Source organism: Alligator sinensis, unplaced genomic scaffold (assembly GCF_000455745.1).
Source record: "Alligator sinensis unplaced genomic scaffold, ASM45574v1 scaffold455_1, whole genome shotgun sequence".
Taxonomy (NCBI): Eukaryota; Metazoa; Chordata; order Crocodylia; family Alligatoridae; genus Alligator; species Alligator sinensis.
In genome coordinates, this window is record NW_005842142.1 from 317,851 (window position 1) to 344,253 (window position 26,403).

The 26,403-nt window shown below is 46.3% G+C and overlaps 1 protein-coding gene and 1 long non-coding RNA gene across 25 annotated transcripts in view; one reads left to right on the plus strand and one right to left on the minus strand.

The window, feature by feature from the left end:
* KIAA1217 (KIAA1217 ortholog) overlaps positions 1-26,403 on the plus strand; it is a 403,141-nt gene that overhangs the window by 289,636 nt on the left and 87,102 nt on the right. For 23 of the 24 annotated variants that reach the window (XR_003094442.1, XR_003094441.1, XR_003094440.1 and 20 more), the window contains one exon: positions 19,902-20,734. Coding sequence is in view for 21 of the 24 variants with exons in the window: in XM_025206131.1 (XP_025061916.1) it covers positions 19,902-20,734 (833 nt within the window). In the remaining 3 variants the exon portion in view is untranslated. Of the gene's footprint in view, positions 1-4,964; positions 5,180-19,901; positions 20,735-26,403 lie in introns of those variants that run through there. The other variant, XM_025206137.1, reaches the window with a different exon arrangement.
* The window catches only part of LOC112550546, an 8,333-nt gene continuing 1,954 nt past the window's right edge, over positions 20,025-26,403 (minus strand). The window contains exons 2-3 of the long non-coding RNA XR_003094443.1: positions 20,915-20,975; positions 20,025-20,156 (exon numbers count right to left, since the gene is read on the minus strand). This is a non-coding gene — a long non-coding RNA (uncharacterized LOC112550546). The remainder of the gene's footprint in view (positions 20,157-20,914; positions 20,976-26,403) is intronic.

Below are 26,403 nucleotides of genomic sequence, written 5' to 3' on the forward strand. Positions count from 1 at the left end.
TGATGTAAATGATCTTCTGCTATCTGTAATTTCTGATTTCTTGGATCAGGTGTGGACATCATGCTGGCTAGTATGCTGAGTCACATAAGGCTCTCCCTGGCAAAAAAAAAGAAAAGAAAAAACAGTAAAAAATCAATACTTTCCTCAGATATATATTTATGAAAACAGACACTGACAAATTGATTTAGCTTTTTGGCTCTGAGGGAGTGTACTAGCTTGTTGCAGTCAAGCAATACTCCCAGCAACTGCAGGACAAGCTGTCCAGAGAGAGCAGGATCAAGCCCTTAGTAAAAAAAAAAACAAAACTGTCCAGGATGTTAGTCAACTTGTCTGTTTTTTGTCAAGGAAATAGTTATTTACAGCGGTGAAACTAGTAGCTGGCTTTTAACTGTTTCCATCCGTGATAATATTAAAAGTAATAATTTTGAAAATTATCAGATTGTCAAGTAGGAGCATCCTTGTCACTTCTTGGCACTCCACCTCTCTCACACACATGCAGGCATACATCAGAGTAGGGTGTTTTGGGTTTTTTAAATATTGTCTGACTTCATAAATACCAATTTCTTCCCTATGTGTCCGCAGTGCTTTTCAACTACAAAAAAAAGATAAATTAATGAAACGAGAAAATTACAGCAAAGGTCCAGGATACTAACGATGTTATTAGCACTGAAGAGGAAATTAGGGTGACTGGTGTTGTTAAATGTTCAGTGGAGACTTCAGGCTTTCATTAATACAGATTTTCGGCAATAAATAAACCAGACTTGCAGTTCTGATCCTGATGAGGTCTAGTGCTTAGAATCTCTCAGGATTGTCCTTTGCTTATACTGTGGGTGTCCAGCTGAATAAAAAACTTGATTCAATATGGTACATTATAAACAAGTAATAGCAACTAATTAAGCTCAAGATAATGCATGGCAAGACAGACAAGGCTTGAGGGGTTCTGATAAAGTAATTAAAACAGTAAGTGATGCTTGAGTACTTTTGTATGCAGTATCAGAACTCTGAGATTGAATTATAGTCTTTGTATTGATATGGCCATGCAATATTTATAATGTTGTGCCCCAATATATTTTGAGATTAAAAGAAGATTAATTCCTTAAATAATAAACATCTTCTTGTGCCTCACACATATTGAAGCTTATTGTAGATTGCATGGGGAACTAGTTTCAGTAGGGATGACATTCTGGGGTATACTTTATCATCCCTGAGGCCAATTACTGAAAATATTCATCCTATCAGTTTGTAATAAATTACAGACAAACTACACTGAGATACAATATCCCTATATCCTGCAAATAATATTAAGAATATGATTTTTCACAGCAGGTTTGTTAGCCTGTAGGAAAACTGCTAATAGGAAAATGTACTCTGCACTTGTTTAGAAGACTCCTGTAGAACAAACTAATTATTCTAATACCTATTTATACCACTTCAGGTGTTTCTGGAGTCTAGTTAGTCAGCAGATCTGAACAGCTTTTTAACTTGTTTATGTATCCAAATCCCTTTTCATGGAAAGTTAGTGTTTAATTAGTTAGTTAAAACTGCTAAATATAAACCAGATGCCTCAATGGTGGAAGATGATTTGCTTCCTATAGTGTAGCTTGAGAGGCAACAAGCTTGAGAGGCAACATTAAATTCAGACTCAGAATAATTAGATCTAACATTCTTTCTATTCCACAATGTTCTGTTACTATATTTAGTGTAAATATTTAATTAAAGTATTATTTTTAAATATATAGAATTGCAATCACTTGGAAACCTTCTAACTTTAGGTCTAGAGGAATGATTCTCAACCAAGGTCTCATGACACCTAGGGGTGTTATGAGGTCCTTCAAAGCAGGGGTGGGCAAAATACACCCTGTGGGCCATTTCTGGCCCACCAAGTGATTTTATTTGGCCTGTGGCTGCCCCTATGAAAGCCAGAATCTCTCTGCCCTCCTCCCTCCCCTGTGCAATAGGTGTCAGCTCCAGCGGCAGCTCCAGCTCTAGTGGCTAGGCAGCCACCCCTGTACAAGAAACTAGAGGCTCCTGGCTAGGCTTCTGCCCTCTCCTTGTGCCAGGGACTTGCAGGCAGGGGAGGCAGAGAGGGGCTGTCAGGTGGGGGTGGGCCGAGCTAGCCTGGGAGGGGAAGGAAAGTATGCCAGACTGCCTGCCCCCACCCCCTCAAAAGTCCCAAAATGCCCTGCAGAGGGGACAACCCCGGGGGGAAAGTGAAGGAATTTCTCCAGGGCACCATGTGGCAGGAGCAGGGAACCAGAGAGCAGCAGCAGCAAACGGGCCAGTGGGGATTGATGGCTCCCATGTCTCTCTGTGTCTCACCATGTCCCCTGGGCCTGAGGCAGGTTGCTCCCTGGGCTGTGGCTACACAGGGGTGTAGGAGGAGGTGGCAGCTGGGGCTCGGGCACCTGTATGTGGTGGGCTATGGGTTGCCAGCTGCTTGGCACCAGGAGGTTGCAGCCCTGGGTTTAGCTTTGTTCCCCCTGGAACACTGATTGTCTGCTGGTGTTGCAGTATTGGCAGCCTTAGAGCATGGCTGCAGGGAGGGCACAGGGGGATGCGCAGGGTGGGTGCACACTTAAGACGCAGGGCAGACACACACACACAAGATGGACACAGAATGCACAGGGCATGGGACAGACATATATAGGACACACAGGACAGATGCATGACCCACAAGACAGAGGCACACAGAAAAAAACATGGGACAAATACAGGACACAGGATGGACACATGGAAATTATACAGGATGGGCAGAGGGACACACAGGACATATATACACAGAGTGGATACACACACACAAGCAAAACCTGGGACAGACACAGGGGACACACATACAGGACACACACAGGAAAAACATGGGACAGATGCAGGACAGACCTGCAGATTAAACAGGATGGACACACACATACAGGGCACAGGCCAGACATACACAGGACACAGAGACTGGACACTCACACCCACCTACACACATGCACACGCTCCAACCAGACCATCTGTTAGTAATGCAACTTATAACAGCTCATTGAGATGCCCATTGTTCTGGGTTTGGTTTTTATTAAATATTTCATAGTAGAATTTATATGATTATTATATGATTTTTTAAATCTATAATTTGTTAAAATGTTCTGAAAGTTCTTGGGTGCCGCCCTCAACATCTCACCAAGGCTTATTAAGTGGCCCTGCAGTTCAAATAATTGCCCACCCCTGCTTTAAGGGGTGCCTCACAATATTAGTACTCTTAAGCGTGAAAACAACCTACAAAATTCACAAAATAAATCCAGAGATTGTAAATGGGAATCTATAGTGTCAAAATCATTCTGGTCTGTTGTAGTCATCCTGAGTTCTTTGAAACTGAAAAATTGTCCTATTATTATTCTGTAGTGAAGAAACAAGTGAAAGTTAAGAGCTAGACTTCTCAGAGGGATGCCTTTTCAGAAGTATATGTTGAGTCTAAAAAAGGTTGAGAACTCCTGATCTGGGGGAAAAAGGCCTTATGTCTTAACAGTTTTTATTTAACAAGCAAATACAGCAACCTCCTAGTCTAGACCAATGATGTTTTAAAAAAAATGTGCAAAATGTCGTGCGTGTCACAACATACCAAAGCTAGCTCTTTAATACTAGTGTTTTCCCATCTGTTTGTTGAAGGGTCATTTTATTTAGTGGTTAGAGCATGAGAAGGAGAGTTGAAACTCCTAGATTTCTGTTCCCATAACTACCACTACTCTTGGTCATATCGCTTAACTGCCATCTGTGTTGATTTTACCCATCTGTAAAGCAGGAGCTATACTATCTCCCTCACTAAGGTGCTGAGAGACTGAATGAATTTCTACCAAGTGTTTTGGGAAAAACACTGTGCAACATAATATTATCTTTACTTCAGAAGGATCCCACCACAGGCAATGCCTCCACTGAGCTCCAAACCCATGCCTGTGCACCTCTAATTGTGTTTTGGCTCCTTTGAAAGAGGGAGGGTTGAGATTAACCCAGCAGATTCCCCTGTTTTGATACAGCTGGGACTCTTTCCCTCCACATCAACAACAGTTTTTGCTTTTCCCCTAACTGAAATGACTTGCAAGTTCCTGCTATAACAGAGGTTGTACTTGTTTAAAACAAACACCCAGCAGATAACTGCAATGCTGCAAAGTGCTTATGTTGTGTGATATCCCTGTGGTGTTTAGGTTCTGGCTCTCCCATCTGGCAAATACTGTATTTTTTTAATGTTTTTTTTAATACATTTAAATTTTTTTAATGTATTTCTTACATTATCAGGGGAACGGGTTTTTTGGGGTGATGTGGTAAAGGAGAAGGAAGTTTCCCTATTATCATTCTATGCGAATAGTTGACATTTGCCTTTTTATTGTATCTATTTTAAAAAATGATCTTAATTGCTTGTGCAGTGTTCTGCAGAGATAGCAATGAAATTGATTTATGATGGACCCAAAGTTCAGCTTGGGAAACCTACTAAGTGGACTGGTTAATTAGTAGACAGCCTTCTGCTCTGCTCAGGTGCTGTGTCTTAGGAGAGAGGCTTGCATTTCCTTCCAGTAAATGTCACAGCAGAGTGGACTTCTTTAAAGTTGCTCAAATCAATTTTTCTTGAGTTTTCCATTTGAAATACAAGCAATTTAAGACTCTCTTTTGGGTTAAATGAGTATATTTCATTTCAGTTTTTATTAGAAATAACTTGGCTTACTTTAATAGAGATCACCTGTTGTTCTTATTAATAGTCTCCCTGTGCAAGATCTAGTAGTGCTTCATTCTTTAATATTAGTGTCTTCTATACGTTTTGTGTACCTCTTTAAAATTGGTTCAGCGATTGAATCACATAGTTGTGCACAGTTTGCAACTGGGTGAGATGCCAAGGAGGTTATTTAGTGACTAACTTCTAAGGGGAGGCGAAAGCGCAGGCTTATCATGTGGAAAAGTACTTTAGCCTACTGAAGCAGTAGTACTTAGATATTGGGTAATGCCACATGGCCTACACTTGCTTTAAGCAGACAGGATGAGGAGCTGCTCTACTGTTGCAAAGCCTTTTACAAGATGGCTGGATATGTAAAATGCAGTATTCTTGCCTGAGGTTTTAGATTCAAGACGGAAAAGAAAAGAGCTGTATTATGTGAAGTGGAACCAAATGTTTGTCTTACTGCTGTACCCAAACAGGTGATTTCCTTAAATAAAAGTAAGTGACTTCAGTTATTTCAGAATGCAAACTGTAGCATGGATAATTTTATTTGACTTTAGGTCATGGTGTTGTCTAGTTTTAACTGTAGTCTAAGAATTAAAGGCATAAATACCTGGATTTAGAGAGAGAGAAAACTTAGATATATTTTAAGCAATTGTCTGAAAAAATGGACAATCTAAAATCCATCCTCCACATACTTGCAGGGACTTATTTAATGACCACATTTTTTAAAAACATGTCTAGAAATCAATCAGGCCATCCCTTTTGAAATTGATATTATGTTGTGGCAAGCTCAGAGCATGTTACAAATTTACTTTACTTTCAATAATCATTTATAGGTATCCTTTCCTTTTCCCACAAGATCTTTAAGGTACAGGGATATTCAGCTTATGTGTAAGCAACATATGATCCAAATATGTGAAATATCATGAGTTAAACATTTGCATAGCTGTAGGGTTAGGCTTATGTGCAGGTGCACATTAAAGAGCTGTGTATAATCAAGAAAAACAATGTAAAGTATGTGCTTGATCCTGCATTATATGGAAAGGGAGAAAGCATTGGCAGAGCTGCCCACACAACCCCTGCTATCAGGCAAGCAGCGACCATATGGTACATTAAAGTGCATTGTTGTTCTTATTGTGAGGCAACACTCATGCCCTCTCCCCTTTCCATATGGGTACAGGGCACCCAAAGCATCTCTGCTCAGGCACAGGGACTGGATGGCATCTAGAGGACTAGTGCACAATAGTATGAGTGACTGGTGCCTCTTGAATCTGGGGGCGGGGGGGGGGGGGGGGCCCCACAGCACCCCACCCACAAAAGCCGCTGACCCTGTCACCAGCCCTACTGACAGCATCAATGTCGGCCATCAGGGGGGTCACATTCACCCCCTACCACTCACCTATGCACAATAGTATGATGAAATGGCCAGTGCCACTGCCAAGGGAAATTAGCACTCATGATTTTGGAGCACTATAGTTTATGTACCATCACCACCCGTCTCCCAAAACAAAGAACAGCACAGTACAGCTAAGCAGCTTCCAATGGCTCCTCTAACATGCCCACCACATCCTGGTCAGAAATGAGTTCTAGGTAAGGATTTGCAAGGGATTCAGATGGTGACTTCAGTTACAGTAAAGTAGAGTATGAGAGAAGTGGCAGACTGCAGAATTGGTAATTAAGGGAAGTGGGGAGGTAGAGGGAAATATGGAATGGTTTCAGGTTGGATTTAAGGAAGAACTTATTTACTGTAAGGTTGACCAGAATCTGGAATATGCTTCCAGGGAGGTGGTGCAGTCCCTAACCTTGGAAGTCTTCAAGAGGAGACTGGACAGACACCTTGCTGGGATCATTTGATCTCAGCAGTATTCCTGCCCAGAGCAGGGGGGTCAGACTCAATGATCGTTCAAGGTCTCTTTCAGCCCTTAATTTCTGATTCCATGAATGGATTTGTATAGGATGGTTTGGATAGGGGTGATCCTGCCTTAGGCAGGGGGTTGGACTAGATGACCTATGGAGGTTCTTTCCAGCCCTGCTTCTCTGTGATTGTATAAAGCTGCTGAATTAAGCTGACAGGATTCTTCTGTTTGATGCCACTTTTTTGAGAACCAGGTTGGTTTTACCCCACAGCTTATAGGTCTTCCATGACTTCCGGCTCTAGGACAGCCCTGCCCTGAAGTAGGAGACCCCATGACTTTCAGATTCTTGGGCCAGCTGGCTGAAGAAATTGGGTAGCCTGGGAAGATACCTGACCTGGGAGGCTGACAGCAGTAGGGAGTTCTGTATCATAAGCTTGTAAACATTTGACTTCATATGAGGAAAGCCTGCAGTCCTGAGAGCTCCCAAGGTTTTTGAGGTACCTGGCTGACAGTAGGTAGTTGTAAGAATCCCTGAGGGCCCTGCCTTGAATCTCAGTCTCAGGACTTCCAGCTCACCTGCTCCTGAATCATGAGATAAGTCTGGGTTAGACTTAGCCAAGGGCTCCTATGTTTCTGGTTCTGCTGCAGTGAGCCTAGAACTTATAGAGTTATATCTTTGCCCAGCCTGTCTGAGAGGCCTGCCTCAAAGCTGCAGACATTGAAAGCAAGCCAGGACTACCCCATAGGCTCAGACTCATTGCCTTACCACTCAGAGTGCCTGTTTTGGAACAGGAGACGAGCAGAGATTCGGGAACACCAGCTCCAGGGTAGTCTGCATACCTGGGCTGCTCTAGGTCTGTGAATTTGGGGAGCCTGCATTCTTTGGCAACACCAGCAAGTAAGCTGGGAGGAAATCAGGTCTGGTAGCTGTATGATTCTACCAGATCTCTTAGTTCCAATGAATCAGTATTGTCCGATTTTAAATAATCTTTCATCAGAAATTTTCTCACCTGTTCTAGTTGAGAATAAACCCCAAGGCTAGGGACAGATATTACACATAAACCAGTTTAAGTGATCAGACACTGGTCTAAACCTATAACAGAACAGATGTTCAGTGCACATAAGTGAGTTTGAAAATGGCTGAAACCGCTTTGAGATAAACCTGGTTGAATGTAGTATCAGACTTAACTGATTTGGGTCAAACTGGTTTATTCAATGTCTATCCTAGACCCCTTGCCGGTTTAAGTTAAACCAGACTCCCCCAGCATCCTGGCATGCTCTCCGAGCTGGGCAGGGCTCTCTGCTCCACAGCAGAGCTGACCCCTCCCCTCTGCTCCCTGGCTGGAGCTCAAGCAGAGACTACAGACTGCTCCACCACCTCGCCCTCACCACTCCCTCCTAAGCAGGAATTCCACTCCCCGCCCCCACCCCCCGCCTTGCTCAGCAGTGTCTGTGTATTAGCTAGCAGATCACATGCTGGATACAGTCTGTGCTGTGGCAGATGAGACAAAGGGAGAATAAACACGTAGCTGGTAATGTCCCTCTTTTGTTTTCTTAACAGGGTGATAAACACTGTGTTTTCAATTCCCTGCTGGGCTGGTGGGGGTGCTCCCTAAATGGAGCATTTTGCTGGGGCCTAGCCACGCCCCCTCTCAGCTCAGGACTATGGAATGGAAGGGAGGGCTGCTCTAGTGCCCCCCAGCTTCTAGCCTGAGCCACTGCAGGCATTTGCCTGCTTTTCTGGGATGTCTGTGCAATTACAAACTGATTTAGCCTCGCCAGTTAGACTAACTTGCAAAGATTGAATCAATTTAGGATCAGGCTTTTTGAATGTCTGTCCCTAGCCCTGCTGAGAAACAGGCCCCAACCACTCACTCCTGTTCCACAAAAAGCCAAGCCTGGAAAATACCAAGCACAGAGGCATAGATGAGTCTTGAGCAAAGTGGAAGGCCTGCGAGTGGCACTTGCATGTGCTCAGGGCCACACTAAGCCATCTGACCTGCCTAATTGCTGTACTTGGGTATATATGGAATTGGATTGAGTAGAGCTTTTTTCTCAGTGGTTAGGGTTCAACAAGGAGTCAATATAGAAATAGCCACAGTGTTGCTTGGACTCAGTCCACTTCTGTAACCACTGTTCCATATTGCCTCCTTGTTTTTTATTCCCTTGAATCAAAATAAGGGCAGAGAGCCTGCTAGCACCATTTAGATACAGATTGGAGCAGTAAGAGACGAACGCATCCTGGCACAAAACATGCCAGCCACCACACCATTTACTGTGGAGGGCTTGCTCTCCACTGCCTGCCAGGTCTGCAGTGCTCTGGTTTCCTGTGTCCTTTCTCCTTCTGCCTGTGGTGCTATATAGGGATGGAGCCCTAAGTGCAGGGATATAGGGTTTAGGGATCCCTAAGTGTAGGGATGACAATTCTGCCTGAGCCTTACATATGCTAGAGGAGGAGGAGGAAATACTCCTTATGGCTTCCCTTCCTACAGCACAAGGCTCTGTAGAAACCAGGGGAACTGGGAGCTACATAAGTAAATCAGTTTTCTTCTAGTTCCCTATGCAACTGAATTAAAATTGCTAGTGGCTTAATCAGTGATTGAAAAACTGACTTTCAAATGAGGAGCCAAGCTACTGCTATGGGGTTTGCTATGCAGGGTGTGCCAAGTTCACTGCATCTGGTGTTGCCCTTTCTCCTCTACCATTGGAGCACTGAAGTTGTGATGGTACTTGTTTTACATCTCATTTTCCAAATGAACTGCAGGCAAACTGGTTCCCTATTCCAAGGATATAGTCCAAAGAACAGAGGGCAGGCACATCATAGACAAGAAAGGAAGAAAACCACACTCCTTAGCAACTGCTGCTGTGGTTGCAGCTGAAAACACATGATAGCATGGCTGTGTGGGAAACTTTCTGACCCTTGCTGTTACTGCAGTTGCCTGTGGCAGGAGATCATGTGTAGCGGCTTGGGCCAGGGTTGTCTTTTGTTTCTGAGGCTTAACTGTGAGAACATGTAGCCCAGTATCCCAGAGCCACCAGTATACACCCTTGCCCTGAGCAGTATAGAGCTTTGGGGTAAGTGGAGAAGGAAGAAAAATGGCAAGGAAAAAATGAATGAGAGTGGGACAGAAAAGCAGTCCACCAAAGAAAAAAGGCAGGTGAGAAGGAAAAAAGAGGCCACCTTATGTAGTAAAAAAGTAGGAAACGTTCTGATCCCCAAAGAATCTGGGTGCATGGAAAAAAGCAGGGAAGGGAAAAGGGAGAAGCTGAAAAAGTTTATAATTCAGACAAATAAGTGTCTGACTCACAGTCATTAACTTTTGCATACTTACCCGTCTGCATGACCCTTCCCTTGTTCCTGTTGCTGGTACCCTTGACCTCCCTGACGTCTCCTGCCACTCCCTCCTCCTGTTTGTTACACCCGCCGGTTGAGTCATCTCCTAAATTAGATTATAAACCATTCTGCCTGGGGAATGTATTTTTTCTGCGTGTTTGTACCAGGCCCAGCACAATGGGGTCCTGATCTGGCCTGGGAACTCTGTGTGCACTTGTAAATACAAAGAAGCAGTAAATAATAAATGTGGCTGTGCTTGGCACAAGGGAATATGAAGTAAAGCCTGTTGAAGGCTGAGTCCAGAGGTAAGCAGGGCCCTGTGGTGTGAGGGACTAGCCCAGCCCAGCTGCAGGGAGGCGGCTAGGCCAGAGCTGAGGAGGGTCTCACCCTGCCCTGGCCCGTGCTGGGTCCAGCCCCCCAAGGAGAGAGTAAGGGAGGAGACGGGGTACTCACCGACCCCTCTCCAGTTTGGCAGGATCCTCCCAAATCCCGGGCAGGGCCCCCGTTGCCCAGGAGTGATTTGGACTCAGCAGTGGACCCACTGCACATGTGCACAGTTTAAAAGAGCCCACCAACATTAAAAAAAAAACCCTCAGTTTGGTGCGGGTGTGGCTTGAGACCTGTGGGTGAAAGCCTGTTGCGTCCCCGCACCCCAAAGCCTCTGGTGACCCCCAACTGCTGCAGAGCACCCCCGACAACCCCCAGCAGCAGCCGGAGGTAAATGGGGCCCCGTGGTGGGAGGGACTAGCCCAGCCCAGCTGTGGGGAGGTGGCTGGGCCAGAGCCAAGGAGGGTCTTGTCCTGCCCCGGCCCCTGCTTCACTCAGCCCCGCAGGGAGCCACGTGAACAGGCTACGCAAAGAGGCGCGCTTTTCTGCGCAGCTCATGAGTTAGCGCAGGCGTTCACGCAGGAGGGCGAGTGGGAGGGCCCGAGGCCCTGCCAGTGCACCCCCCTAGGGAAGCCAATCCCAGCCATAGCCAGCCTACCAGTGGCATGACACTGATGGGACACGCCGCACCCCTCGGGTCCCCTCGGGGTCTCTGGCCTCCGCCTCTGGCACCTCAGAGGGCTCCACCCAGACGGAGCCCATGGTTCTGGGTTCCACACAGACAGAGCCCCTGGCTCCCGGCTGCAGGGGCTGCCTGACACTTTTTCAGGCTCTGGGGTCCAGGAGTATGGCCACCTCCCCTTGTGAGGTTTGCTCGCTTCTGGGGTCTCTGGTGCACCAGCTGGAGGAGTTCCAGGCTGCAGTCCAGAGATTGCATGCCATCAAGGACTGTGAGCAGGAGATCGACTCCTACTGCCAGCCCCTTCTCCCCCTGGAGACCGAGGGTCGACTGAGGTCACCTCCCAGGGCAAGGGAGGACTCAGGGACCTCCCCTTCTGTCCAGCCACGGGGGTGGACCAAGGTGGTCAAGGGCCAAACAGCCCGCTGCACCAGGGTCCCCACCCTGCTGGAGCTTTGCAACAGGTACGAACCTCTTGCAGCCCCAGTAGAGCCTGCCAAGCTGCCAGCTCCCACAGGCAACACAGGGAATCCCAGCCGGGTCATGAAGTGCTACAGGGATTTGGGAGCAGGGCTTAAGGGGTTGGGGGCGCAGGTGGTGTTCTCTTCGATCCTCCCAGTCTCGGGCTATGGGCTGTGAAGGGAGAGGAGGATCAAGGTAGTGAACCAAAGACTGTGTCGCTGGTGTCGTCGGGAAGGCTTTGGCTTCCATGACCACAGTCTGCTCTTTGGTGAGAGAGGCAGTGAGCTGCTGGGAAGGGCCGGCCTCCACCTCTCTCCACTGGGGAGGAGGCTCTTTTCAGCCAGGCTGGCTGACCTGCTCCACTGGGCTTTAAACTAAGCACGCCAGGGGATGAGGGCACTACCGCCACTGCTGGCCCACTGAGCAACCCTTGCAAAGCCAGCAGGCCAAGGCACTCTAGGGAGCCCACCCCTGTCCCAGCCCTGGAATGCTCTGTGGGCAAGACAGGGGCCCTCAAAGGGACACTTGCGTGCCTGTACATGAATTTCAGGAGCTTGGGGAATAAACAGGAGGCACTTGCCCTCCTTCTAAACACAAATAAATATGATGTCATAGGGATAACAGAGACCTGGTGGGACTCTACCCATGACTGGGCCACAGGTATAGACAGCTATACCTTGTACAGGAGAGATCAGGTGGACAAAAGGGGCAGGAGTGTAGCTCTGTCTGTCAAGGAAAGCTATGCATCCCTGCAGGCCGACATTGGCACCCAGGGTCGACGACTGGAGACCCCCTGGGTGAAAATCCATGAGGAACACGGCACAGGGGACACAATGGTGGGAGTCCACTACAGACATCCTACCCAGGCTCAATAGCTTGACCTGGAGTTCGCTGGGGAATTGGCCAAGGCTGCATGCTCCCGGTCCATGACTGTCATGGGAGACTGACTACCCAGAAATCTTGTGGGAAGAGCACTCGGCCAAATCCAAACGGTCACAAGGTTTTCTCACGTGCATGGATGACCTCTATCTGATGCAACAAGTCTATGGGCTGATGAGAGGTAAAGCACTGCTCGACCTGGTACTGGCAATGGGGGGTGACCTTGTCCCAGGGGAGTGGGGACGCCAGGAGACCCCCGCGGCGGCAAAGGGGTCCGCTTACCTCCCGCAGGGCCGGAGGCCGGCGCGGGTCGTCAGCCAGGCGTTTATCCGGCTGCGGCTGAGCGGCGGGGGGGGGGGGGCGCGGCGCGGCGGGGCACGCCTGCCAGGAGAAACAAAAGGCGGCCCCGCCGAGGCATCAGGGCGGCTGAGAGGAGAGAGCTGGAGTGCGGAGCCCCAGCGAGTGGGGAATCAGCCGCCACCTGCAGAGCGCGGGACGGCACAAGAAGGAGGCGGAGACGGCTGTGAGCAACGCGATGGAGCAGCCGGGAGCAGCACAAGGAGGGGAGGAGTCAGCTCCGTAAGTTGGGACACAGCCAGCAGGGAAGCCGGCAGCCGAGGCGGCAGCAGGGCCGGCAGCAGCGCCCAGAGAGGGGCTGACTGCACCCCGCACCACAGAGCCGACGGCGAGGGTAACCGCGGTGCAGGCTATTGGAGCAGCAAAGGGGCCAGCCGCATCCCAGGGAAGGAGGGACCAAGTCAGCGTCCCTACTGGGGGTATACCCAGTCCGAAGACCGCTGTTGATGGCCAGGTGGAGTGAGGCAAGAGAGGACAAGGCAAGAACGGGTTAGAAGCCAGAATAGGAAGACCCTAAGGTGGCGAATGGCTGGGGTGTAGGGGAGGACGGAGCCCCGAGAGTACCCGCAGAGGAGGGCGCCGGTGCCGGGGTACATCCCAAGGGAAGACCCCCCACTGAAGTCGTCATCAAAGTTGTGGCAGGCGAGTTCTGGGGTCCCCCTTGATACCAGTTGGGGTAAACTCCGGGGCGCACTAGCAAAGCCCGGGTGCGCAAGATCTTGGGCCCAGGCGAAGGCGGCGCGTGAACTCCTGGTCGAACGGAGGCAGGTACAGACCTTATCAGTGACCTAACGATAGAAGGGAAGCTGGGTGACAGTGACCACGAGCTGATCACCTTCATGATCCGCTGTAAGGCTGACAAATCAGTTAGCAATATAGAAGTCCTCGACTTCAGGAAAGCTGACTTTGACAAGCTCAGGAAGCTTGTCAGTGAGGCCCTAAAGGGCCTCAGCCCAAAGAGGAGGGGAGTTCAGGATGAGTAGTTGCTCCTCAAGGGAGCAATCCTGGATCCACAAGCAAAGTCTATCCCGTCTCGGAGGAAAGGCAGCAAAAGGGCACAGCAGCTCCCTTAGCTCTCCAGGGAACTAGCGGACCTCCTGCATCTAAAAAGAAAGGCCTACAAAGGATGGAGGACTGGATCCACCTCCAAGGAGGAATATTCTGCACTGGTCCAGACCTTCAGAGACCAAACCAGGAAAGTCAAGGCTGCAACTGAACTCCAACTGGCTACAAGTATCAATACAAGGACAATAAAAAGTCCTTTTTTAGGTATGTGGTGAGCCAGAGGAAAAGCAAGGGCAACATTGGACCCTTGCTAAACCAGATGGGACATCTGACAACCGACGCCCATGAAAAAGCCAACTTGCTAAATGGATACTTTGCGTTGGTCTTTCACCAGTCCCAAGGGATGCCCCTGCCCATTACGGGCAGGAAGGCCTGGGTGAGGGAGATTCCTTACCCTCCATCAATGCTGATCTTGTGAAGGAACACCTTGAGAAGCTGGATACCTCCAAGTCAACTGGCCCTGACAGTCTACACCCCAGGGTACTGAAGGAGATGGCGAGCATCATAGCCCAGCCCCTGGCACAGATCTTTGAGAATTCCTGGTGCTCCGGTGAAGTGCCCGAAGATTGGAAGAAGGCAAACATTGTGCCTATCTTCAAGAAGGGGAGGAAAGTGGATCCAGCAAACTACAGGCCCATCAACCTGACCTCTATCCCGGGGAAGGTCCTAGAAAAGATTATCAAAGAGACCATTCTCAACAGACTGGTGGATGGCAAAATCCTGAGGGATAGCCAGAATGGGTTTGTTGCGGGTAGGTCTTGCTTGACCAATCGTATTTCCTTTTAAAACCAAGTGACCCATCATCTGGACAAGGGGAAGAGATTGATATCATATATCTTGACTTTAAAAAAGCCTTTGATCTGATATCCCATGATCACCTCTTGGCAAAACTGGCCAACTGTGGCCTCGGCTTCTCCACGATCCATTGGCTGGGGAGTTGGCTCCGTGGTTGGACCCAGAGGGTGGTGGTTGACAGAAGTCAATCGTCGTGGTGTGGTGTGACCATTGGGGTCCCTCAAGGCTCTGTCCTTGGCCCTATATTGTTCAACATCTTCATTAATGATGTGGACCTTGGCATCAGAAGCGGACTGGCCAAGTTCGCCGACAACACCAAACTTTGGGGTAAAGCATCCACACCTGAGGACAGGAGGGCAATCCAGGTTGACCTCTACAGGCTCAAGAAATAGGCAGATGAGAACCTGATGGCATTTAACTCCAAAAAATGCAAGGTTCTCCACCTTGGGAGGAAAAACCCGCAGCATGCTTATAGGCTTGGCAGTGCTACACTGGCTAGCACTTCGGACGAAAAGGACTTGGGGGGGTCATGATTGACCACAAGATGAACATGAGCCTTCAGTGTGATGCTGCAGCTAGTAAAGCAAGCAAAACTCTGGCTTGCATCCATAGATGCTTCTCAAGCAAATCCCAGGATGTCATTCTCCCATTGTACATGGCCTTGGTGAGGCCACAGCTGGAGTACTGCATCCAGTTTTGGGCTCCACAATTCAAAAAGGATGTGGAGAAGCTTGAGAGAGTGCAGAGGAGAGCCATGCGCATGATCAGAGGTCAGGAAAACAGACTTTATGATGAGAGGCTGAGAGCCATGGGACTCTTCAGCCTGGAAAAGCACAGGCTCAGGGGTGATATAGTGGCCACCTATAAATTTATCAGGGGTGCTCATCAGGATCTGGGGGAATGCCTGTTCACCAGAGTGCCCCAAGGGATGACAAAATCGAATGGTCACAAAATGCTCCGTGACCATTTCAGGCTGGACATAAGAAAGAACTTCTTTACTGTCCGATCCCTCAAGGTTTGGAATAGACTGCCGCTGGAGGTGGTTCAAGCACCTACCTTGAATGCCTTCAAGAGACATTTGGATGTCTATGTTGCTGGGATCCTATGACCCCTGCTGACTTCCTGCCCTTTGGGCAGGGGGCTGGACTCAGTGATTTTCCAAGGTCCCTTCCAGCCCTAATATCTATGAAATCTGTGAAAGGACAGATTCTGACCATTGGCCAGTCCTGTTTGAACAGTAGTCCAGTTCCACATTTGAATTCCTCATTTACACCTGGCAGACAAGGTTCCTTGGGTGAATTTGATATCTTTTATTAGACCAACCCACATGGTTGGAGAATAGTTATTAAGCAAGCTTTCGGGTTCAAAAACCCTTCGTGAGGCTAAGGAAGCAGCCCCTAAATACTAAAAGAGGAGTCTTCTACCTCATAGCAGTGAGTGGTGACTCAGCACAGGTTGCATCGATTTTGGAAGCGGTATAGCATGGGCAGTCTCTGCATGTGGCACATGGCAGATCAGGGAGGGGACAGACAGCAGAGCAGCAAATAGAGCAAGCAGCGGAAAGGAGAATAGCAGATGGCAAGGTAGCACAGGGCAGGGAGCAGACATCGGAGCAGCATATCAGGCAGGGGAAGGACATCGGAGTGGTCCTTGGGGAAGGCTCAGGACTAATTTGTGGCATGCCTGCCAAAAAGGTTCACCCCCACTGAATTGCAGATTATTAAACCTGTCACTTGTAATTTTGAGCTTTTCACATTTCCCATCAAAACTTTTCTCTTTTCTGTGATGTTACTACATTTCTCTCAGCACCCAGGTAAATCTCAGCATTCATGTTGTTGTAGCTTGAAAAGTTACTGGTATTATTGTATGGGAAATTTACAGACCTTGGTCTGAGTTCTATTTCCACAGTAGCAGAAACCTATTGCCATGCGTCATACCTGCTCAGGGTGAGGGAGGACTAATCCAAAGCTCAGTGAGGTCAGTAGTAGTTTTGTAATTGATTTCAATGGGCTTTAGATCAGGCCATTAAACATATGGCTATCTTTCAAAACAGAAAAACCAACTGCATTTCTTGAAATGTCTGCTGATTTGTTTTTTTCCTTTTCAGCTTCTGTTTTCAGCTGAGGGGTGTGGTATTAAATTGTGTTGCAGCATTTTTGTTTAAAACTACAAATTATACTAATCCATTATACAATGCACAGTTCATATTCTTCCCCTCTTCAGGCCACTCCTAGTGTCTGACGAAGTATGTTGTTGCCTATGAAATCTCATGCCTCTCTGAATTAATTTGTCTCTAAGGTGCTTCCCAGCCCTACCTTGTGTTTTTTGTTTAATATCCTATCCCTGTACAATTTTTTTTTTTTTGGCTACCCACCATGTTCTCTCCTGTCTTCTTGCTGATTCCTGCCATTGCAACTCTCTGGCCTCCAGAACTAACAAGAGTCGCTTGTAATATTCAAATGTGGAGGCTGTGGTGATGGGTTAATCATTCTGTATAGATAGCCATGGGAATTTCCTTAACAATAGAACAGCTTGTGGGTCAGGAAGGAAAAGGAGGAGCACATTGTGAGTGCTATAGAGCTGGTCAACAGAAAAAAATAATGGATGAGGATTTCAAAAAGACAATGTGTAATGATTAGGGATCCTGATTTTCCATTCGTTGCTGAAAAAAAGCATTAAAACGCAGATTGTCTTCATTTACAGAGAAAAATGAAGATTTTTCTCCTTTTACGGAGAAAAATATGGGAAATGGTGGGTTTCCCCTTGCAGGCTGGCAGAGTTCCTGCAATGGGCTGGGGGGAGTGGGAGGAGAGTGATCAGGCAGGGCGTGCACACACATGCATGTGGTAGCCAGGGAGAATGGAGAGCAGTTCCTGCAACTCCCTGCAGGTAGGTCTTGACTGGAGAGGGATTGAGGCTCCCATAGTGAGGGAGGGAGTTGGGCAAGGCTGAGGCTGGGGTTGGAGGCCAGCCAGGGCCATGTGTGGGGCTTGGGGCCCCAGGGCCAGGGTGGGAATGGACAGCTGCAGCGCAGGCAGGGAGCAGGACAGAGCTGTGGATGGCTCATCCGGGGAGTGGCAGGGGGGCTCACTCCCCGCCACTGCGTGCACTCCTAGGAGGGTATGTGGGCATGTGCCCCCCAGATTTGTGCGTGGAGTGGGGGGCTGATGTGGGCTACCCACTACAGGCTCTGGGTGTTCCCCTGAGGGCCTCCACGGCCCAGCAGGCAGGACCCAGTGCAGCAGGGCAGAATGGGGTGGGGAGGTTTATGGCCATCTCCGGGAGCCCTGTGCTGCCATGGCAAGGTGCCCCCTGCCCACCCAGCAGCAGCAAGGATGGCAGCGCAGAGTTGTTCTCCCTGCTGCTGCCAGGGGGGTAGGAAGTGCCTTGCCATGGCAGCACAGGGTTTCTGGTGGCGGCATGTAACCTCTCTGCCCTGCAGCGCTGGGTCCCATCCGCTGGGCCGAAGAGGCCCCCAAGGTGAGGGCAACAGGGTGGGGAACCCTGTGCCCTCAGCGGGCAGCCCACATCCTCCCCTCCTATACGGGCTCTGCTCCAAGCATGCTGCCTGGGGGGGAGCAGGAGCTGGGCTCTGCGCTCAGCTCCAGCCGCAGCAGCCACCACCCCCACAGGCAGCAGCCAGGGCCCAGGCACTGCTGGAGAGGTCAGGGGACAGTGGGCCCAGGTCCCTGGCCCTGTAGCCCTGGCAGCTGGGGGCCCCCTCCAGCAGGGCTACAGGGCTGTGGGTCAGGAGAGAGGGCCACCAGCAGGGCCAGGGGGCTGTCGGTTGGGAGTGAGGGGCAATGGCATGGGCAGGGCACTGGCATATCAGGGCTGTCTGTGCCACAAAGCAGTGTGGGGGACAGCTGCACCTGGACCCACATCCTAGTAAGTGAAGGGTGCAGGAGGACCTCTGATTTTTCATGATAAAGAACCCAAAATGAAATGCCAAAATTTATAGGAATTTAGAATTTATTTTATTATAGTGATTGAGGCACTTCTAGGCTTCCAAATTGCTTTAAAATTGTGAATATATTGATAAGACATTATGTTGAACTGATACCTATATATATAGAATGGCATTTCATTTTAATTGTGGAAAAACATGGATTTTGGGTTTTTTAATCAGAGAATGTGTACGTGTGTGTGGGGGGGGATGATAATCAGAGAATTTGCTATTTTTAAACAGAGAAAACTAGGATCCCTGGTAACGATGTAACAAAGCGTTTTGGCCATGCTTCAGAATCAGTTAAGATAGATCAATAATGCTGGTTTGGTGGTTATTTTTATTATTTTTTTGGAATCTCATGGAAATTGCACAGTGTTGTGGAATGGGGTTGACCTGAAATTGTTCTCTTGTGTTTTATAAGCAAGGTATCATTTTTTTTCCATGGGAAATGTGGTCCCCAACATACTCCTGGAGCCCAGCTGATTATGCTTTCATGCCTGCTTAACGGCCTTGCTTTAAGGCCCCATATGAGAGGCCTTGTAGTAGCAGCGGAGAGGCTCTCTTCTGTCCATGTCAGTGTTGATGCGCAGTCATCTAGAGTGGTCAGTGCTAAATGGGCTGAGGTGCTCCACTTGCAGGAGTACAGTGCTGCCTGTGGAGCTGCCAACCATGCTGCCAGCTCACTAGTGAGAGACGAGCTCATCCTCTGAAGATACTTTTGCTTTCTTGTTTCCTTTTTGTTCCATCCTTCTTGCTAACAATTACTGCAGCTCCATTTTTATGTCAGTTCTGGAAAGTGGCAAGTGACTGTAAAAACAACTCTCAATTGTGTGAAACTCTCCTACCTGTATCCACATAATACAGCTGATGTTGACACATTCTTTTATGCTTTTGGGCACCTTAAATGTTCATATTTATCATCAGCACTCTAGCAAAAATACCCTACTCTTGGTTGGTAATTCACAAGTGTACACAGAGTAATGACAAAACCTGTGGTGAAGTAAAACTCGAAAAAAACATTTTGCTTTTCTAAGGACTGCAGGATTTCATGGGCAGACTTATGCTGACTTCATCAGTGAGACCTTAGTAACAGCATCAGCAACCTAATTTTGGTGACAAGCAACACAAGCTCTTTGAGACAAGGCCTGTCTTTACTCTGACCCAGTGACTTCCTGATTTCAGCATGGGCCTTTACAAATAATCAGTAACCAAAGTGATCGAACACTAAGATACATATGTGCTAGTAAAGAAATTCAAGAAAGTTTTCCCATGTGCAGTACTATGCAACTCAATTGCTTGCCTTCTCCTTAGAAGCTGAGGTCCATATTCTCCTTAGACCATATTCTCCTTATAAGCTGAGGTCTCAGGATTTATTTTATTTCATTCAAAACGGACACCAACAAATTAGGTTTTAAGTTAATTATTTTTTCAGTAAGTGTTGTCTAAACAGTGGCTCATATGATGCTTTTGTTTGCGAGTGAAGATGAATCTGAAGTGTTCTTCTTTTGTTTCAGATGCAGAGGGAAATTGCTTACGCAGGCAGAGATGGCTCAAATGTTTCCCGACCAGGATCTGCTGCACATCCTTCTCATGCAATTCCGAGTTCGCCACCCTCTACACCTGTGCCACACTCTATGCCCCCTTCTCCATCCAGAATCCCTTATGGTGGGGGCAGGCCTATGGGAGTGCCAGGAAACGCAACAATTCCCAGAGACAGGCTCTCAAGTGTGCCAGTGTCCAGGTCCATATCGCCAAGCCCGAGTGCCATTCTGGAAAGAAGGGATGTGAAACCAGATGAGGACCTGAGTAACAAAAGCCTTGTTCTGTTTCGCAATGAAGGCTTATATGCTGACCCCTATCTGTTTCATGAGGGGAGGATGAGTGTGGCTGCTTCCCATACTGGACACCCTCTTGACATCCCTGATCATATTATAGCTTATCATCGCAGTACAATGAGGTCCTCAAACACTTACTTGAACCCCTCTATGCAACCTGAGATGGTGGAGCAAACATTGTACAGGCAAAAATCAAGAAAATATCCTGAGAGCCATTTGCCAACTCTTGGTTCAAAAACTCCTCCTGCTTCACCCCACCGGCTAGCTGACGTAAGAATGATTGATATTCATCCTCATCATAATGCTCACGTACCCCCTCATGCTATCCAGCCCGACAGGTCTTCTCCTAGTCGCCAGTCCTTTAAAAAAGAACCAGGAGCACCTATCTACGTGGAAACTAAAGCACGAAATGCTGTAGGATTATCTGGCATGGCTGATGTTGTTCCATCTGTGGCTGACAGGCAAGCGTTTGGCTACGGATCAGCGGCAGTGCCCAAAGATAAAGACACAAGGTAAGACAGAACAAGACTATAAAGCATTTAAGCAGGAGCAATCTGTAATCTGTGAGGCTTACCTCATTTAATATACAGGAGACAATCACTCTGTGCTGCTCCTGTCCTTAGATATGGATGATGCTAGTAAGTAAGTAATTTAAAGGAGGCAAGATGCACAAAATAACTACATTTACTAACCAGAAAATCTTGTCTCCCAGCCGTGACCCGTAGTCATTTTCATTAGTGTAAATTTCAGGCACTTGAAAAAAATAAAATGATTAACTGAGATTTTGTTTTTTCAGACACGCAAATCATGTTACAAGAACAAATGACGTGCTGCTGATGCTAATAAGGGAATATATTTCACACCTGTTAAGAATGACACTGATATTACAATTTTAGTTCTTTATGGAGTGAAGTTTTTTCTCATCTAGCGTTAGAAAATGAGAAGAATTTATCATCAACTGTCTTATCTGTTATAAAACTTGAATTTGCATAAAAATAGAACAGTTTGTTTTTCATATACCCCTTGGGGAGAAGGGCTGAAATCAGCAAGTCTGCCCTTTGGAGGAAGCTAAAACAAGAATGTTCTTCCTGCTGATTTTTTCAGCATTGCAAATAGTTACCTGGTGACCTTCCTGTTGCTGGTGACTTGCGGTAGTGTTGTCTCCTGTCTTTTTAAGGGCCAGATTCATGCAAAGGCCTATAATAGTTTGTGCTAGCATAGACCTTGCCCAACGGGGAAAAGATAGGTCTATTGGCATTTGGTTTAAATGAGTTGTGTTAATCTCCAGTACTGTCTGTGCTGCTAAATTTTATAGAACTCTTTAGGGAAGTGAAGTGGGTCAGCTGGGAAGTGCTGGATTGGCAATGGCTAAAGGTAACTACTGATGCAACCCATGGATAAAAGGGAGGACCTTGGATATGTCACCTAGTTGCCCCTTGTAGTTGATTAACAAGCTCAGAAATTGTCATATCATGTTGTACTTGGCTAAAGAGAAGAGTACTGTAAGGCTCTGGGATGGGGGAAAATGGAAGCAACGAGTGTCTCAAAAGAAACTCAGACATCCACAGAATATGACACATTAAAGCCAGCCCAGAAAGCTAGAACCGCATTGAGGAAATGAGTTAGGAACTATTTCACCCTAGGACAGTGGGGTCTTTTGGAAACATATACATACATATTTCCAGTCATGTAACTAGGAAATTACTTAAAACATATTTGCCATGTTTAATCCAAGAGATTGGATTTGGATCAAAAAACGTTTTAAAATTTCATCCGTCATGGAAAAAACTGTGATTTTTTTTTTCCTTCTCTGTCTTTTCTCTTTTCCAAACAAACTCTCTAGTCTACTTATGTGTGTGAAATATGTATGCACTTGTGCACACACACAGGTGAACATGGAAATAATTCTGTTGTGTTTTGAAGGAATCTATGTATCAGCAATTTAAGTACTGTTCCTATGGTGTATTTATAATGATAAAAGTAACATTTGCATAATTATACTTCTAAAAATATACACTGACTTAAAATTCAACACCTTGTATATGAACAAAATTATGCAGTAATATTTTTAAGGAAAGTACTTGTGTGTGTTTGTGTTTCTTCCTTTTTCTTTTAACCTTGAGTGTGTAGGATATTTAAGGGAATCTTTCTAAATACCAAGAGCACTTAATGCAAATTAGCCTATTGTCTAACTTCTGCAATGTTACCTTAGGAAATATTTTTGAGTTTTATAAATATAAAGAGCCCTATGCCTTGTTCAGCCTGTTATAATTTCATAAACAGTAAAACAAAATGTTATTGAAACTTTATTAAGGTAAATAAATAACAATACAAAATGCCTTCTGGCTGAGATGCTGGATCTGAATTCTGTTTCAACTCAAAACTGAATTTTTACAGCTCAGTTATGAAGACCTGAAAGGCAAGATTTATAAAAGAAGTAATAGAAGCTTCTTTACCTCTGGCAATGAGAGGCAGCACAGCTGCAGTCTAATCAAAAGGTCATAACTAAATTCCACTCTTTCAGCAACATTGCAGTGATGATTACAGAAAAAATAATGGGGCTTGTACTTCAGTCCTTGCCTACAGGGTGTAAAATTTACCCAGGTACAGAGAGAACAGGCCCAAGTTCCATACGACACTTAATTTCTGCATAGGTCATTTAGTGATGGTCTTTGTGAGACTTAAATGATGCCCATGACTCTCACCCATAAGCAGTACACATGTGGACTACTAAGGTTTTGGAGTTTAGATAGAGTTCATTGAGATTACCTGAAGGGATAGTGAAAATGGTGTGCGCCAGCTGGGCCACATCAAATTATCCTACATTATCTTCTATTCCATGGATACTGCTTCATTGAGCAAAGGATTGAGGTTCCAAAGGCCTCCACCTTCTGTAGATATTTTGTTGATAACAGACAACTTTAAAATGGTTAGGAGTTGTCTGGGGCTACTGCAAACCTCAAACCAGCCAGCCCATCCTGCTGCTACTACTAGGTTGCTATATTAAGGGGAAAATTGTAATTTACTTGAAGCAGCAGCATTGTAAGCTTCTTCTTGCCCAGATAAATATATTGATTAAGCATAAATACAGAGAAGAAATTGAAATCAATCCTGGAGATGTTAGAAATTTTACTAAATCTCTCTTCTGCTATTCACCTTCAGTTATTTTATTTTGTGGGATGAAATGAGCAGACATGAAATGCTGCATTAGAATGTATTTGGAAGTTGTATACTTTTTAGCATATTGGATTTCAAGGGACCCTGCACTAGTTTTGTTAAAGACCAATGTGGGTAATACTGTTAGGAATTTGATGTCAGCTGGGACAGAATTGGGCCACAAATACCTGAGAGCCCAAGAAAGATAATCACAAATCTTCTGTGTTTTCCCATTTTGGAATTTCCTATTATAATTATATATTGGAGAAACCAACCTTGACCAGCCTGTCATTTAAGGTATTATTTTGTAGGGTTTAATATTTGAATTGTTTTAGATTAGGCGTCAGCAACCTATGGCCCACAGGCTGGATCCAGCCAACAACAGCTCACAGAATCAGAAGCATACTCCAGTTGGAGCTGCATGATCTTACTGCCTTCCAGGTTCAGTTTATTCCCTCCACTGCTGCCACCGCAGTAGAGGAGGTGTGCCCAGGGTCCCATCACTTGCCTTGCGCTGTATCCCCCTCTGCAGCCTCTGCTGATCGCAGAAGTGCAGAGATTTGCAGGTTGTGGCAGGGACTTGGTTGCAAGTAGCAAGCAGGCTGTGGCTGGTGGCAAATAGTTGCCTACCCCTGCTTTAGATGATTCTCTTGCTTCAGTACTCCCGGGGAGCCTCCCACCATGATACCGAAGCACCAGTTCAGTTCTTGAACTAATTAATTTGTCATAACAGTTGTTTCACAGTCTGGCAATAAATTTCAAGTGCTGTCTGGAGGTTTCAAAAATGAAAATGTCTGGATATTACAATGTGAGAGAGACATCAAAAGTCTACTCCCATGTTGATTCTCATAGAAAAATTATAATAGATTGAAACTTTTTCATTGAGAAAACAGAATTACTTCAATCTGAGGCTTAGTAAAGGAATAATTACTTAATTTTTTAGTGAATGTGTATTTTGAAGGTGATTTTTTGGATGGCCCATTTGTGTGGTTAGTTCTGGAGGCTACAGATGTCAAGATTTACATACATTCTTTGTATATAACAACACTTTAAGTGCTGTAAAATTCCAGAGTATTTGGCGGTGCTAAAATTACAGTCAGTGTTGTTACTCAGCTACCACCAGGTACTGAAATCCCCAAATATTTATGTAGCATTATGCCTCCAGTAGATTTTTCTGATCTTTTATTAATTTGTTTCTGAGTGTACATTTTTGTCCTCCCTCCTCTCTGCGTCACAAAAATCCTAATAGACACTGAAGTCAAGCTAATGCAGTTATTTTAGCTCTTGAGGCTTGGGTTAGGTACTGTATTGATTTGCATACCACATGCATCTTTCCCAAAAAAATTAGCCCTCCAAAACTGGGTTGCATTTTTCAAGTGAGGAAGCTGATTTCTGGGTGGAATAGAAGCAGTGGGGTACTGTAATGTGTGCTGGGGACTGTGTCTCTCCTTCCCTTCCTGGACTGAATACAGCAGGGATGGAGACTACTTTTTAGTGTCGCTTACTCTGGCCTTGCAAACTCCATAGGTCAAGCTTTAATCCTGTTACAGGTGGTACTGAATTTTGATTGACATCTTCAGGGTCCTTTCTCTTATGCTTTGCAATGAGACATAGGAATAGTGAGTGGCCATCAAATACAACCAAGTATGGTCGGTGACTTCTGTTCATGGCTGGTTCTGACTGGGGGTGCTGAATCTAAGCTTTCTTCCTACTTGGACCCTTGTCAGGACCTGTGAGGAAGCAGGATTGCTGCTTGTGCTATCACTGAAGAAGTAGGGCCAGTCCGAAAAGGACTTTAACTGCCTAACCCTGGAAGTGGCTAACATACATTAGGTACTGCTGCCTTTGTCTTGAGAGTTCCTCCGGGTTCTTGGGGTACAGACAAGTTACACATAAACTGGTATAAGTGATCAGAAACCAACTCAGATCTGTAACACAACAGAAGTTCAGTGCACATAAACCAGTTTTGATTATTTTGAAAGTGGTTTAAGATAAGCCTGGATGGATGTAGTATCAATTTAAGTTATATCAGTTTATTGAACTTCTGTCCCAGATCTTTTCCAGATGCCAATTAACTCACAGTCCCAAAGCATCCCAGGATGCTTTGCACCTCCCCCACAAACCCCCATTTCCCTCCTTGTGAAGTGGGCTGACTAGCTTTAGCCCAAGCTGTCTGCTCCAGCTGAGCAGCGAGGCATGCTCTAGCGCCACCCAACTTCTGACCTGAGTCACTGTAGGCATGTAGCTGTATTTCTGGATTTAAAAGTGAATGAATGTTCACTTGCTTATCAGTTCAATCTATGCATCCTAAATTAACCTGCAAAGATTGAATTGATTCAGCCTTGGGCTTTTTGACTGTCTGTACTTAGCCTGTGTGCCCAAGTCAGGGCCATCTCCATCTACTTGGGATCCCAAGTCTAGAATCATATTCTGAGGGTAAACACTATGACTCTTCTGTCAGATACATGAACAGGGCTCACAGCTCTCCCTTTAAAGTACAACCATCAGACTACAAAAGGAAGTATGTTGGGGGATGCCATTACCTGTATTTACAGAATAACCAAGTGGCTAGAGCACTTACCCAAGTAATGGGATACCTTGATTCAGTACCCTCATCAGTCCCAGGGCTTCAAATCCACCTCCTCCACCTCTCAGGAAAATGCCATAATTAGGGTTATTGCACAAAAAGGAATGCAAGGTTCAAGGGGGGCACTACAGTATGCTTCACTGCTGGGTTGGAGAAGATAGCTTGGACTAAGGCTAACCTATCCACTCTGCAAGGAGATGTTTGTGGGGGAGGTGCAGAGCATCCTGGGATACTGGGGGACTGTGAGTTAATTTGAATCTGGAGGGCTGGCGGGGATCTGGGACAGAAGTTCAATAAAATGATTTAACCTAAATCAATTAAGTCTGATACTACATACATCCAGGTATATCTTAAACTGGTTTTGGCCATTTGAAAGCAGTTTATATACACTGAACTTCTTTTGTGTTACAAATTTGAACTGGTTCTCAATCGCTTATA